This window comes from Danio rerio, chromosome 2 (assembly GCF_052040795.2).
Source record: "Danio rerio strain M-AB ecotype USA chromosome 2, GRCz13ab, whole genome shotgun sequence".
NCBI lineage: Eukaryota > Metazoa > Chordata > Actinopteri > Cypriniformes > Danionidae > Danio > Danio rerio.
The window spans coordinates 31,337,540-31,351,155 of NC_141022.1; the positions used below are offsets into that span (position 1 = coordinate 31,337,540).

Here is a 13,616-nt window from a genome sequence, read left to right on the forward strand (position 1 = left end):
ACTGTGTGGTATGGAAGCATTACAATTCAATCTAAAGCTAAGCTGAAGGGCTGGTGAAGACAGCCATGAGAATCATAGGGAAAAGGTAATGCCTAACCTTAGAATCTCTCAATGAGCAATCAGTTCATGACAAAGGTATTAGCTCCTCACACAGTTCATTTTGTGAGTATGAGTTACTGCCTTCTGGCTGACTATACAGGTTGCCCGTGTGCATTGTTTTAAGAATTTTTTTTTTTTATCAACATCAATTTTATTTTGATGTGATATTTGTGTTGTTGATTGAATGTTTGAGTTGATTTGTGTTTTTGATGTCTGTTTTCTGTTCAGTGTATGCAAATGTGGGCCTAGAGTCTAAGCCACATTTCCCCACTGGGGACAATAAAGTGTAAACAAACATGCAAACTACTCACAGAACATACCTACTGACCCAGCTGGGACTCGAACCAGCGACCTTCTTGCTGTGAGGTAACAGTGCTAACCACTGAGCCATCGTGTGTTTTGACAAATGACCAGATCAATCAAAATTTATAGTAATATTTAAAAATATTACGTATGGTGTAACACGGGATGTGACGCTGACAACTGAGTTCGAGTCCACATGCAGGTTTGAGGATGTTCAGGAAAGCAATGGTCGAAATAACAGGAGAGAGGTCGAAAGGCAGGCGGCAGACAGGGAGAACTAGACAACAAGGGGAGGGTTAAAAAAAAAAACAAAGTGTGGTGAAAAAAACTGGAGTGTGTGTGTGTGTGCTGCTTAAATGGTCACACTTTACAATAAGGTTCATTAATTAATGTTAATTAACGCATTTACTAACATGAACAAACAATGAACAATACATCTACTACTGTATTTGTTCATGTTAGTTAATGAAAATACAGTAGTTCATTGTTAGTTCATGTTAACTCATGGTGCATTAAATAATGTTAACAAGCAGACTTGGATGTTAATAATGCATTAGTAAATGTTGAATTATGATTAATAAATGCTGTACATGTGTCGTTCATGATTAGTTCATGTTATTAAATGCATTAACTAATGAACCTTATTGTAAAGTGTTACCGCTTAAATAGTGTGTGTAATCTAATGTGTAAATAATGTGTGCTTTAATTTTAGTTGTTCAACATTGATGGTTGATAAATAATCATGGATAGTAGATAGTGTGTGTTTTCTTCAGTTATTTTAAAATCAAGTAATGCACCCTTCATTCAAAACTCTCTCATTGTAATATGTGAACATATTTACTGTACAAAACTTGTCAGTGAACTGTGAGGGCAAAAAATAAAATACAATAATCATTCATTAATCGTAATCGAGTTAAAATGTTCAATTAATTACAATTGGCCAGCCTTAAAACTAATCATCAAAAGCCTTGCGTTTATAAGAAAATGTCTACAGGGGGAAAAAAGCACCGCTCACTGCTCATCACTGCTCATTTCTTCCAATCTTAAAATAGACTGACATTCTGAAAATCCGAAACGGACCTCATTATTCACACAATACCCTCCGATCTGAAAGAAGTTTGCAAAGAAGTCTAATAAAATGACCACAGTGTACTTTATTAAATGAATTTGGTACTTTGTGTTGCATTAGAATCAAATAAAAATTTACAAAAATCCAATATGTACAAAAATGTAACGTTCTTTTTGTTGTCAACTCTTCAATTTACAATAAAATCAGATAACAGATTTGATGCATTTTACGCACTTCAGACTTTCATCACACAATACAACTTACTTAAGAGACCAATAATAAACAGTTTTTTTTTTTTTGTTGCTTTTTTATGTCATTTATTACATCACATACACCACACTAGTTTTATCAGTATTATGTAATATGTAACTGCCAATCTCTAGTCAATAGACACCCTTCACGATCAGGACTCATAGAGGAATGTTCTTTTACAACATGTACATTTGCATACATTTATTTACAGTTAAATAGCCTTTTGCAAGTCACTATGGATCTTCCGTTGTAAGTAGAACTGAAATACCAGTAAAGTCTGTACAACATTTCTCAACTGAACACCACCAACTCACTCATTCAATTACTGTGCTTGTACTAATACCGTGCTTTATAAATAACCACCGATTATCATTTATCTAAATGCTTTTTTTTTTGTTTCCCCCTCCATCTATGGCATTCTAGTTTATCTACGCGTCTATGTCTAAAGGTGAGGGAGAATCGTTGATTTGTTTAGTCAACAAAAAAGTTTTGTGAAACAAGCGCCATTGTTCATTCCCGCTCTCCGAGTCATTCGTTTCACAATTCGCTATCGTGTAACAGTACGGCCCGTGACAATTTAAGTCGTCATTTTGATTGTTTGTCTGCATAAGCAAATTTATTCATTCAGTCCGCTTTACGTTTTTGTCCGCTTGCAGTATAAGCACAGTAAACATGTCGATCTATAATCATACTAGCATGACTAAAAGAAACTAAAAGAAAGTCACTTACGAATAATGAATCCACGAAAAGGCGAGCGTCGTTTAAGGCAAATAAAACAGAATCAGCTTGCATGAATTGAATATTCTCCTGCTGTGAAGAGTTGTAAAATAAGTCCTGCTGTTGAGTTCGGCTTTACTGATGCACCGGTAATAAACAGAACCGCCTTCAACTCCATCCCAAAAAAGTCCTTCGCTTCGGACACGACAACAGCTAGAGCTGAGATGGTCTGTTTAAAGTACTGCTTTGAGGTAGGTTACAGGTATGAATTAAAGTCTAACCAGTGTGAAGGAATGGTTGACTATGATATCTGAGGGTTTGTTGACAAAACCCAAATATAAAAATAAAGCTGGAAGTGCAAAACAAAGTTAGCTGAAAAAATGATTAGCTTAAATGTTATCGCCAATGTACCTAACAAAAAATAACCCAGCAGGCACAGTATGTCAACATGATGTCAGATTGAGGTTGGACCCTAATGCTGTGGGGATGTTGCATTTTGCTTGGAAATGAAAATCGGGTTGACGTCAATGTCCAACTTGTAACCTAAAATCAACCAACATCTAATGATGTTACGGCTTGATGTTGTGTGGAGGTTACTACAATGACGTCTATCAGATTTTGGTTGCAATACCAGATGATTAAATGTCAGCATTTGACGTCAATATGACGTTGGTTTAAGATATTGGCTCGATGTTGGATTTTGGTCACTTTCCAACACAACCTAAAATCATTTGACATCATTATTGGATGTCAAAAAAACGTCCCAAGACGCTGGCTAGACATTGAATTTTGGTCACCTGATGTCACAACCTAAATCTAACCTAATATTAACGTCTTATAATTTTGTGTGCCTGCTGGGAACCATATAGTCGTATTTTGGCGCATTGATAACAATTTGTATAATCAGTTTTACTACAAATACCATAGTTATAAATAATAACGATACTTTAAACATGGCGTTTGTAGTATAATAGCTTTCTACATGAATAGCTTTCAGTTCTTGGTGTTCCCTGCCAGATTCAAGCCGACATTAAATTATTTATCCCCTATTTTTTTTTTTTGGTTGTTTTTTTATGCTATGCTATGTGTGTATACATATGTTAATGTTATATCTCATATTTCATTCATTCATTGAATTTATCAAATTTAATAGCATTTTTGTAATATTGCAAATTTTAATATAAACTTTGAGTGAAAATGATGGACGATTATTATCTTCAGTCAACAAGCAATGCATAGAACCAAGTCTCACATTTCTACTTTTACTCCCTCTTTGCTTATTGGGTACACTGATGGACGTCACAGTTTCGTAAGAAAAGATCTGTCACTGCTGTTTCAGTCATTTCTATAATCTTGCAATTATAACATTCTCCAACCGTTGGTCCTTTTGGGGAAAGATCTCGATTCGCTCCAAATGCCCTGCATCAAAGTGTTTAAAATTCATGTCATATTTCTTTTTTAAAATGACTGAGGCCTCACATCTGAAAAATGGCTGGCTAAAGATGAATGTCACCAAACTACCAAACTCCACTGACAGTCGCCTTTAGGATATTCCTCTTAATGAAATGAATCAAAACGCAGTATGCAATGTGCTTAGGTTATCACTGAATAAATAAATAAATAAATATATATATATATATATATATATATATATATATATATATATATATATATATATATATATATATATCAAAGGTATAATGCAAAGCTAAAAAAATGTGGGACGCTTTGGAAAATCATAGACACACAACATTAGAGAAGTGTACAATATACCACTCATCTTTCTTCAAAAATGGCATTGTGCAGGTGGTGCAGCAATTTAGAATTGAAAATGGTCTAATTATTGTGCTAACACAAGTGTTTTTGTGCTCTGACTACAGGGGACTCTTTTAGAGGGGCTGTTGGAAATTTTGCCAAGAGACAAAGTATCAACATCATTCATCAAACAGAGAAATGAAAGCTTAAGACACATTGGGGAAAAAATGCTGACGATAGGAAAGTAGCAAAATAGCTAAAATATACAGGTCTACGTTCACTGTGGTACTTGTTATAGATTCATACAATCTCATCTTAATCTTTTTCTCTTCTTTTTTTTTAATTCTCTTTTTTTATTTATTTGCAACACAATTAAGAAGTTCGTCTGCAAGCGTTGCAGATCACCGCGGTCTAAAACAACTACGCTTTCAGTTCATTCGCCACTGATGGGAGGACGTTACAAATGCGATTATGCAAATGAATCTGCACCATTAAAGAAACTAATTTGTAAGACACATTGTAAATCCACCGAAAAACCAAAAGAAAATGGAGTATAAAAAATGATAAACACGTAAAACAACATTTTATCCCACACTTTCGAAAATCGCAAAACCATCCACCATAGGCACATCTAGATTCTGTCGCCTTTTCTCAACAACCCAAGTAATCCATCATTGTGCTGAGACTTCTTCCCTTGACCAGTGTTGTGCTTGTTTCTTTTTTCATTTCTCTGCCCTCATCTCCGTGTCTCCATAAATGCCTTTGGATATTCGACATAAAGACACAAAGAAGCACTTGCAACTGAACGGAAAGTTTAAAACTCCAACACTTTCATATATAAAGGATGCTTTTGGCAGACTGAAAGATACAGTGTTCTTTTAGGCAGATGTAATTGGTTGAGTGATAGGGCCTGCGGTGTCATTCAGAGAGTCATTCGCAAACTACGTCTCCTTGACACTTGGATTTGTACACCGCGAGTTGGCAATCGAGTCTTGCTTGCACTGCAGAGTTTGGAACAGTACATTTCGACTGCTTTCCGGCCATGTTGCGAGGCAAGGTGAATGTTTTATCGTTTAAATGTGCGCATAAACAATACAGACCACACCAAAACCTGACCCAGCCTAGAGGAACACTGTATCTTTAACCTAAAAGATGAAGCGCATCCAGGTTCTGTCAAGTACAGTTTGGCGGACACTGTGAATTGTGGTGGTCCACTTTGCCGTGAACCAAACGGATCCTTGTCAGCCCACAGAGGTGAGGTGAATGAGGCCGGACCGTCAAAGGGAGCTGCCAGGAAGTGCTTTCTTGGCCTATTGTGTTCTCCCGAAGAAGAAAACCAGCGTGTGATCTCCCCGTTTAGTCATCCCAAGTGGTCTGGACTCTTGTGATGATTGACATACTTTCGTTTCTTGTCTTTTTTTTTTTGTTGTTGTTGTTCTTTGTACAGTATTCAAGTAGATGGTTGAAATGCTGCCCTGTTTATATATACAGTTCGTGGCTAAGCCACAGTTCACCATGGAATCAGTTTTGAGAGGAGCATTTGGCACTGGTACAGAATTGCTGATGAAACACTACTAATAGGTTACAGCACCCTAAACAAGGACATCTCGAGTCTAATCAGCAATGTTTTTGAATGCGTGTACCATCAATGTGTTATTTGGACCACTGTTTCTCCAGTGCATTGGGTAGTCGGTTGGTTTGAATGTCACTTGTGTGCATTGGATGCTTGGTTTCAAAGGTAAAGGCCTTTGTTTTGCAGTAACAGCAAGAGATAAACTATGAAGTCTTCCGGATGTCCACTCGCAGTTTGGAGACATCAGCCCATGGTCGAACGACTCTGGGAAATAGAGGTCTGTACAACACCGAGGAGGACTGAGGGGTTAATTATGGTCTATTTCAGCCAGTGCAATGACTTGTAGAAACCCAGATAATCCCTGATAAGACAGAAGTAATAAAAAATAAAATGCAACGAGAGAACGGCATAAAAAAGATCGATTATTTCACCTGTCCACAAACATGTTGTGCCTATATTCGCTTGTCCATGACAATCAACATCATGGCTTAGATGCTATGTACGCTAGGAACGTTATTGCCACAGTCCTGCTGTTTATTTAAGTGGACAGTAATGTGTTCATGTTCGTGTGTTTCCACAGCGCAGGCTACAATGTGGTCTCGTACTCCAGGCGCTCTTGAACCAGCGTGTCGTCTTTATACTGAAGACGCGGCGGGGTTGGAGACGAGTCGATGGCCAAGATGGCTTTACGTATACTCCTGTCAAGCACGTGCCTCTCCCAGGCAGGATAGCGGTTCCTGCACAAGTCTATTTTGATGACTGTCTCCTCCAGGCGTGGGGCACGGGACGACGGAGTGGATGGTGCGGTGGGACGCACCTGAAAGACGGGCACGCAGCCGTCCCGCTCACTGTACTTGGCCTCACGGTCAGCGTCCCTGGCTAATGTTCCTCCGCGGTTAGAGCGCAGGGAGTTGGTGGCACCTTCAGGGGGTAGCGTGAAGGTAGCAGTCGGGTCCTCAAGCTGGACCAAACTGGCTGAGCGACCAAAACGAGGGCCGTTAGGATGGAAGAAAGCATAATACATGAGCATGAAGACGATGCCAGTGAAGAAGCTGGAGAAGATGACGCACAGGGCAGGCACGGCGAAGGCATCCGTGCTGGGTGGTGAGCGATACAGGTACCAAAGAGCACTCAAAGCCGTGTTTTCCAACAGGATCATGAAGTAGTAGATGAAGAGACGGCATCGGGTGCGTCCTTCCTTCACATTGAACCAGCTGAAGATGTAGATGATGCCCACCACCATGTCAAAGACGATCTCTTCCCATTTGGTGATGCAGAATTCGGTCTCGCAGTGTACAATCCAGAAGGTCATTATGCACCAGTGCAGCACGATGAAGATGCCGAAGTAGAGCTGGAACACGGAGGCAAAGAGAGCAAAGGTCACCACACGAGCGGCGATGGTGAAGAAGTGCCAGCAGAACTGGATGATGACGGCTAGGTAGCTGACAGGCTTCTTGTCATCGCGGGAATCACGCAGGGCCTTCTGGTAGGAGGCTAGAGCCCAGGCCAGGGACACCAGAGAAGCAGCCGCTGTCATCCCTGAAATAAAGGAGAGAAGAGTTGAGTTATGGCTGAATGTCACAATCTTAAGTATCCCTGTCCATCAACCCTAGACATGTAAGCATGAGAAGAACTTTAATGTGCGCCTGGTGTGTTTTTTTGGGTCACACTATTTTAATTATCCCTATTAATAAACCACTAACTAAGACTTTTAGCTTAATAAAATAGTAATTTGCTGCTTATTAATAGTTAGTAAGGTAGTAGTTGGGTTTAGGTATTGGTAGGGATATCAAATAAGATTACGCAGAATTTGTACTTTATAAGTATTAACAAGCAGCCAATGTATGAATAATAAGCCAGTAATTATTAATGGGAATTAACCCTTCGCAGCCATTTGATTGACAGGCAAAGCAGCCAATCATGACACAGATATTCTATGCCTCTGTTTCACCTACAAACAAAACAGACAGACTAACTGAAATCAGCCTGTTATTTGTACAGCAATTATTCACCATTCCCCTGGGGACTGCACAAATTGCTTGGGGAGAGCATGGCTGATTCTGAAAGCATGTCAGACAGTGAGAAGATGGGCGTGGCATCACAAAGGGTCAATTGGTAATTCAACTAAAGTGTTACAATTGTTTGAAAGTAATATTTAATACAAAACAAAATCTGTCAAATGCATTTGTTCCAAGCCAGTATTTCTTGTGTTAAACATTAAAGTGCATATTTTAAAGATATTCATTCATTCATTTTCTTTTCGGCTTTGTCCCTTTATTAATCCGGAGTCGCCACAGCAGAATGAAGCGCCAACTTATCCAGCATATGTGTTACGCAGCGGATGTCCTCCCAGCTGCAAATTTTAAAGATATATTATAGTATAATATAAAGGTAACCAAGAGGTTTCTGGTTCACACTGACACCATGAATGAAAGTGCACAAGCAGTTATGTTAAAATAACATGCATCATCTTTCTTTATTGATACACTATAAAACCCAACAGTAAACTTTATCAAATAAAATGAGTGTAGTTAACTCAAAATTTACTGAAAGATATTTCTACTCATTTGAGAAGAGTCTTCAACTCAGTGTTGAAGGTGATTAGTTAATTAAATACTTCATTACTTCAACTTAAATGAAGTAAGTTCACAGCACTCATATAGATCAGTTTTTATTCAAATGGTTTGCAGCAATTGGTTTCCTCAAACGGTTTGAGTTGCTCTAACTTATTGGGTTTTACAGTAGTTGGTTTGAGTTCTCTTCATTTATTGAGTTTTACTGTGCTCAAATCGCTTCATGTTCTCAAATGGATTAAGTTCACAGAACTCATTAGGATTAGATGTTGAACTTCTAGCTTGTTAAGTTGAGTTTGTTGCAATCAGTTTCCTCAAATGGTTTAAGTTGACTTAACTTTTCCCTGTATCAATGCTGAATTAATAATGATTGTCAAGTTGACCTTGTTAAATATATTATTTTAGTATGGTTTTAATATTCTAATGAGTCATGAGACCGTAGCATTTAAAAGAAACTCCAGACACACCTGATCACTGTTACCCTGATAAAGGCAGCTCTCTGCTGAAACTTGTATGTTTTTTTTAAACATTAACCATGTGAATGAAGGCTTTTTCAGATTTTTTCCACATCTTTTGAGTGCCTTGAACTGATTTTTGCTGTTTGTTTTGATGAATCCCTTGCACAAAGAGCATCAACATGTTATTTAAGCTACCCCAAGAGCACTTTTTGTTTGATTTAAAAAAAGAAATGTTAAAATAATTAATAATAATAATAATTCCTTGCATTTTTATTGCTTTTTTTCTGGACACTCAAAGTGCCTTGCATTAGGGGAAATCTCCTTATCCAGCACCAGTGTGCAGCATCCACCTGGATGACGTGACGACAGCCATATTGCGCCAGACCACACACCACACACCAGCTGATTGGTGGAAAGGAGACAGAGTGATGAAGCCAATTATGATACGGGGATGGTGAGGAGACTATAATGGACAAAGGCCAGGGGGGCAAATTTGGATGCTGGGGTTTAACCCCTACTCCTCGACCTCGGTGTAACGTCTCATCTAAAAGATGGCACTCACTGAACAGTATAGAGTCCCCTTCACTTTACTGGGGCATTAGGACCCACACAGACCACTAACCAGCCTCACTAACTCCACTTCAGCCTCACTAACATCCCTTCCGGCAGCAACCTAGCTTTCCCATGTGGTCTCCCATCCAGGTACTGACCAGGCGCAGCCCTGCTTAGCTTCAGTGGGCGACCATTTGAGAGTTGCTAGCTGCCGGCAAAATCACATTTGAAACACACATGGAACACATATGAAACCAATCTAGTCTTTGCTTTTTTCACTCATTCAGCTGTGTGTATTTAGGAGACAAAATGCTACGGTAGCTTGAGAATTTGTGAAAATTAAGGTGCAAATGTTCTTGACTGTATGTAAATAAGACCGCAATTACAAAGCTCTCTTGTGCACCGTGCATCATACTTCTGAATGTTGTTATCAGACAAATTACACAAACTAGTGAATTTGAAAAGTGTTTTCCAGCAGTTCATTACTTAAAGTGCCCACAGGAAACCATCCTTCCAGTGTGCTATTAATCCCCTTGAGGTCTGCCGGCGTTTTCTGTTAACCAGCTGTAAATGTAGCTTGACATGTGAAGCACTTCTTTCTCAGATACAAAAAGGACACTGGTTTGCAACGCAGAATAAGATGTGCTCACCAATGCATGCAAATGCATTTATCTCGTTACTACATCTTTATGTATTCATGACTCTGGAGGATGCATTCGGAAGTGGGCTAATAGAGTAGCTCACGCATGGAAATGTCCGTCAATGGCTCACGCTGCAGTGCTTGTCATGTGTGGCGCTCCTGTAATGAATATGTTTCAGAACCTTTCTAGTGAGTCACACCACAACATGGAATACAAGCTGATATCCTAATCAAAGCTGATAAACAGTGACTCAAGAGATGTGGTTTATTTTGATGAGACTTGTGTTTTATTTCCTCTTCAGGGAAAACAGCTTCTTCTGAATTCTGCTTAACAGCACCTTTCCACATTTATGATTCACTGGCCCGTTGAGTGAGACATTATCCATCATGGTGTTCCGAAATCTTGGTTGTGCTTAATGAGGGAGGCTTTATAAGCCATCTGCATCAGGCTGAGTGCAGTAAAGCAAGCAGCAGTGAGTACAGGTGTGTGAAGCACGTAGTCACACTCTGTTCTTGTGGATTTGGCCGAGATTGAGCTGCTGGAGTGATCAGTGTCTCGTAGGAGTGAGGGAAACTCAATACAAAAGCTGCTTTTCCACTATGTGGTACAGCACGATGTAGCTCCGTTCAGATTTGCTCACCTCAGTTTGCATTTTTGCTGTAGTTTATTACCATATAAAGTAGGTGGGATTTTATACTTGCACTGTCTATACTGCCTTTGCAAACTGTTTCATTCCAGGTCATCCCAACAAACAACCTCATCTACCAACAAGGGTAGGAATGCCTGTATTTCTTCTACTGACCACAATGCTGCCATTGCAAGTGTTTTCTTTTCTTGCCATAGTATAAAAATGGTTTCTTTCGTGCAAACCAACAGTGCAACAGTGGCTATATATTAAATATTAATATTAAATATTGTGGGTTTAGTGTCTCATGTTGCAAACCCAATGGCACTCGTAGTGATGATTCTCTCAGGACCAATTGTTGATTATCAGTGTGTATATGACACATTTTGGTAATGGTAAGGCTTGCTTGAAACCTCACCTGAGGTATTAAAAAAGTACCAGGCAGTAAAAAACCCTTAAAGTGAGTTGTACTGAACCGAACTGTGCTATCCATGCCATGGAGAAGCACCTATTGATTACACACTGTCCAGTCCATTCATACTAAAAGAATCACAGCACAGTGGAACATGTTCAACATTAAGTTACTGAAGTGGAAGATTATTGTTATTTCTCTAGAGAGGTGTTACTTAAATCATAACTCAATGAATGGTTCATTGGCTCAATATATTTGTTTTTTTTCACACATTACCTACTTAAATCTGGTTTATTCTAAACCCCAGGTAAAATGGATCTTGATTTATGTTGGTTTACATATGACACTGTTTACAATTGAACAATTAAAGGGAAAGTTCACCCAAAAATGACAATTCTGCCATCATTTACTCACCATTCACTTGTTTTAAAACTTTATGAGCTTTGAAGAAAGCTGGAAATTTGTAACCATTGGCTTCCTTAGTATTTATTTTCCCGATTACAGAACTCAAAGGTTACAGGGTTTCACCTTTCTTCAAAATATCTTCTGTGTTCAAAAAGAAACCATGAGGATGAGCGAATGGTGAGTACATTGTCTTTTTTGAGTGAACAATTTCTTTTATTGCTAGATATTCATACTCTGGTGTTTCACACTGTACATTCCTAACCCCAGGATTGACATCCTTATTTCCATATTTGCAGTGTTAGTGTTTTTTTTACTGGACGAATGCAGCATGCATCCTATTTACATCAAGTTTCTTTCTTTTCAAAAAAAGCCTTGCACATTGTCTGCTACAAAGATTTTCGTTTTTTATGTACTGTTCAGACTATAAGAATAAGAAAGAATTGGTCACTTATTTACTCCAGCTGACATGTTTATGGTCAATATTTGATATCTTTTTCCTCAAATGTTGAAACCACAGACATTCAGTACAATGCAGAGTGTTTCCATGACTGTTTAAAGCAGGGGTGCACAATACGTCGATTGCGATCTTCCAGTGGATCGCAAAGGTAGCATGGGTAAATTGCATGGCAATAAAAAAAATAGATGTCAGCCTTTCATCCAACCTCACTGATATTTGTCACTTGATTGACATACAGAGCAGCCAGTCTGATATTTGACCATTTCTGACACATGGGTAACCGCTTATGATCATTTGGTAGTATGCTTAAGGCTGGCTATCAACAGCTACTGTCTGGACTATGCTTCCCTGGATGATTCCATTGAGAGAAAGGTAATGACAAAAATATCCTCACCTTAGAATTCTAAGGTTCTATCTGACATTTTTGTCAAAATTGAGTAATTGACATATTCTTATTAAATGACAAACTATTTACATTATGGGATGTTTTTATTTTATAAGTTGTTTACATTTTAAGATTTGTATTTAAAAAAAACAAATGTTACACATATGCTGTTTGCTATGGAATGCAAAAACTCAATATCTCAATAGCTCAATATCTCAAAATAATTTAGAACGCAGATTGAACCTCATAATTCCAAGGTGACGATATGTACATTTGTGGGCTATTGCACAATATGGGTTCATACAGTTATGCAAGGTACATTAATATATACTGTACAAATACAGAATTCTCAATATGTTTATAAAAAAATTATGTTTTGCATTTTATATTAGGTATTTGGTCATTTTAAAGTTTTCCCAGAGATGGGTTGCGGCTGGAAGGGCAGCCGCTGCGTAAAAAAACTTGCTGGATAAGTTGGCGGTTCATTCCGCTGTGGTGACCCCGGATTAAAAAAGGCACTAAGCCGTCAAGAAAATGAATGAATGAATTTTAGCTTGTATGCTGAAAAAGTGTGGGCACCACTGGTTTAAAGCATGTAAATATAAGGTACATGGCTGACTATTGATTAGACTTTTTGATTGAACAAGGCATTGCTTTGCACTGTATACATCTGGCACCACAATGCAGGTTAACATCGCAATAACAGTACTATAATAACAGGGTTTTATAATCCTGGGTTACAAAAAAAATACTTTGTTTACAAAGACATATTTAAAACAACATATGTTATTACAAAATTATGATGTTTGTTTTGTCAAACATATGGAATAAAATAAAAAAAAAAGTTAGACACATTGTCACTGAAATTAGCCTCTCTTTACAAACAGGTATAAATCTGCCCATTAAGACATGGGTGTTTGGGGTATTTCTGTCAATTAAATACAAATTTTACTCAGAATTGTAGACTGAAAGTGAACTCTAAATCAACATTTAAAATGAAGGTCAAATGTGACACATAAGGTCAGAGTAATAATGTTGTTTGAACAGTAGAATTTGTGATAATATTTAACAGTATTTCTTGTTGTTGCTTATTTTTGCTCAAATAAATGTAGCATTGTTAAGAGACCCGAAACTTTTGACCAGTGACATATTTGTCAAAGCACAATTATAAGTGCTTTCAATCCTCATAATGCAGCATAAAAACATGTTTCATTGTAAAGCTAAAACACAGGATAGCGCAAGGAGAACCAGCCATATCAAACTAAGTTATGAAAAAACTTGTACGCACTTGAGCCCGATGTTTCCCTATTAAATGTGTCTCTCTCATGTATTAAAATGTT

General features: G+C 38.1%; 1 protein-coding gene across 1 annotated transcript in view; it reads right to left on the reverse strand.

The window, feature by feature from the left end:
* Positions 1 to 4,130: 4,130 nt before the first annotated feature.
* Positions 4,131 to 13,616, reverse strand: part of xkr4 (XK related 4) — a 109,807-nt gene continuing 100,321 nt past the window's right edge. Inside the window, 1 exon segment of the mRNA NM_001012258.2 lies at positions 4,131 to 7,307. Coding sequence (NP_001012258.2) covers positions 6,355 to 7,307 — 953 coding nt within the window. The 3' untranslated portion in view covers positions 4,131 to 6,354.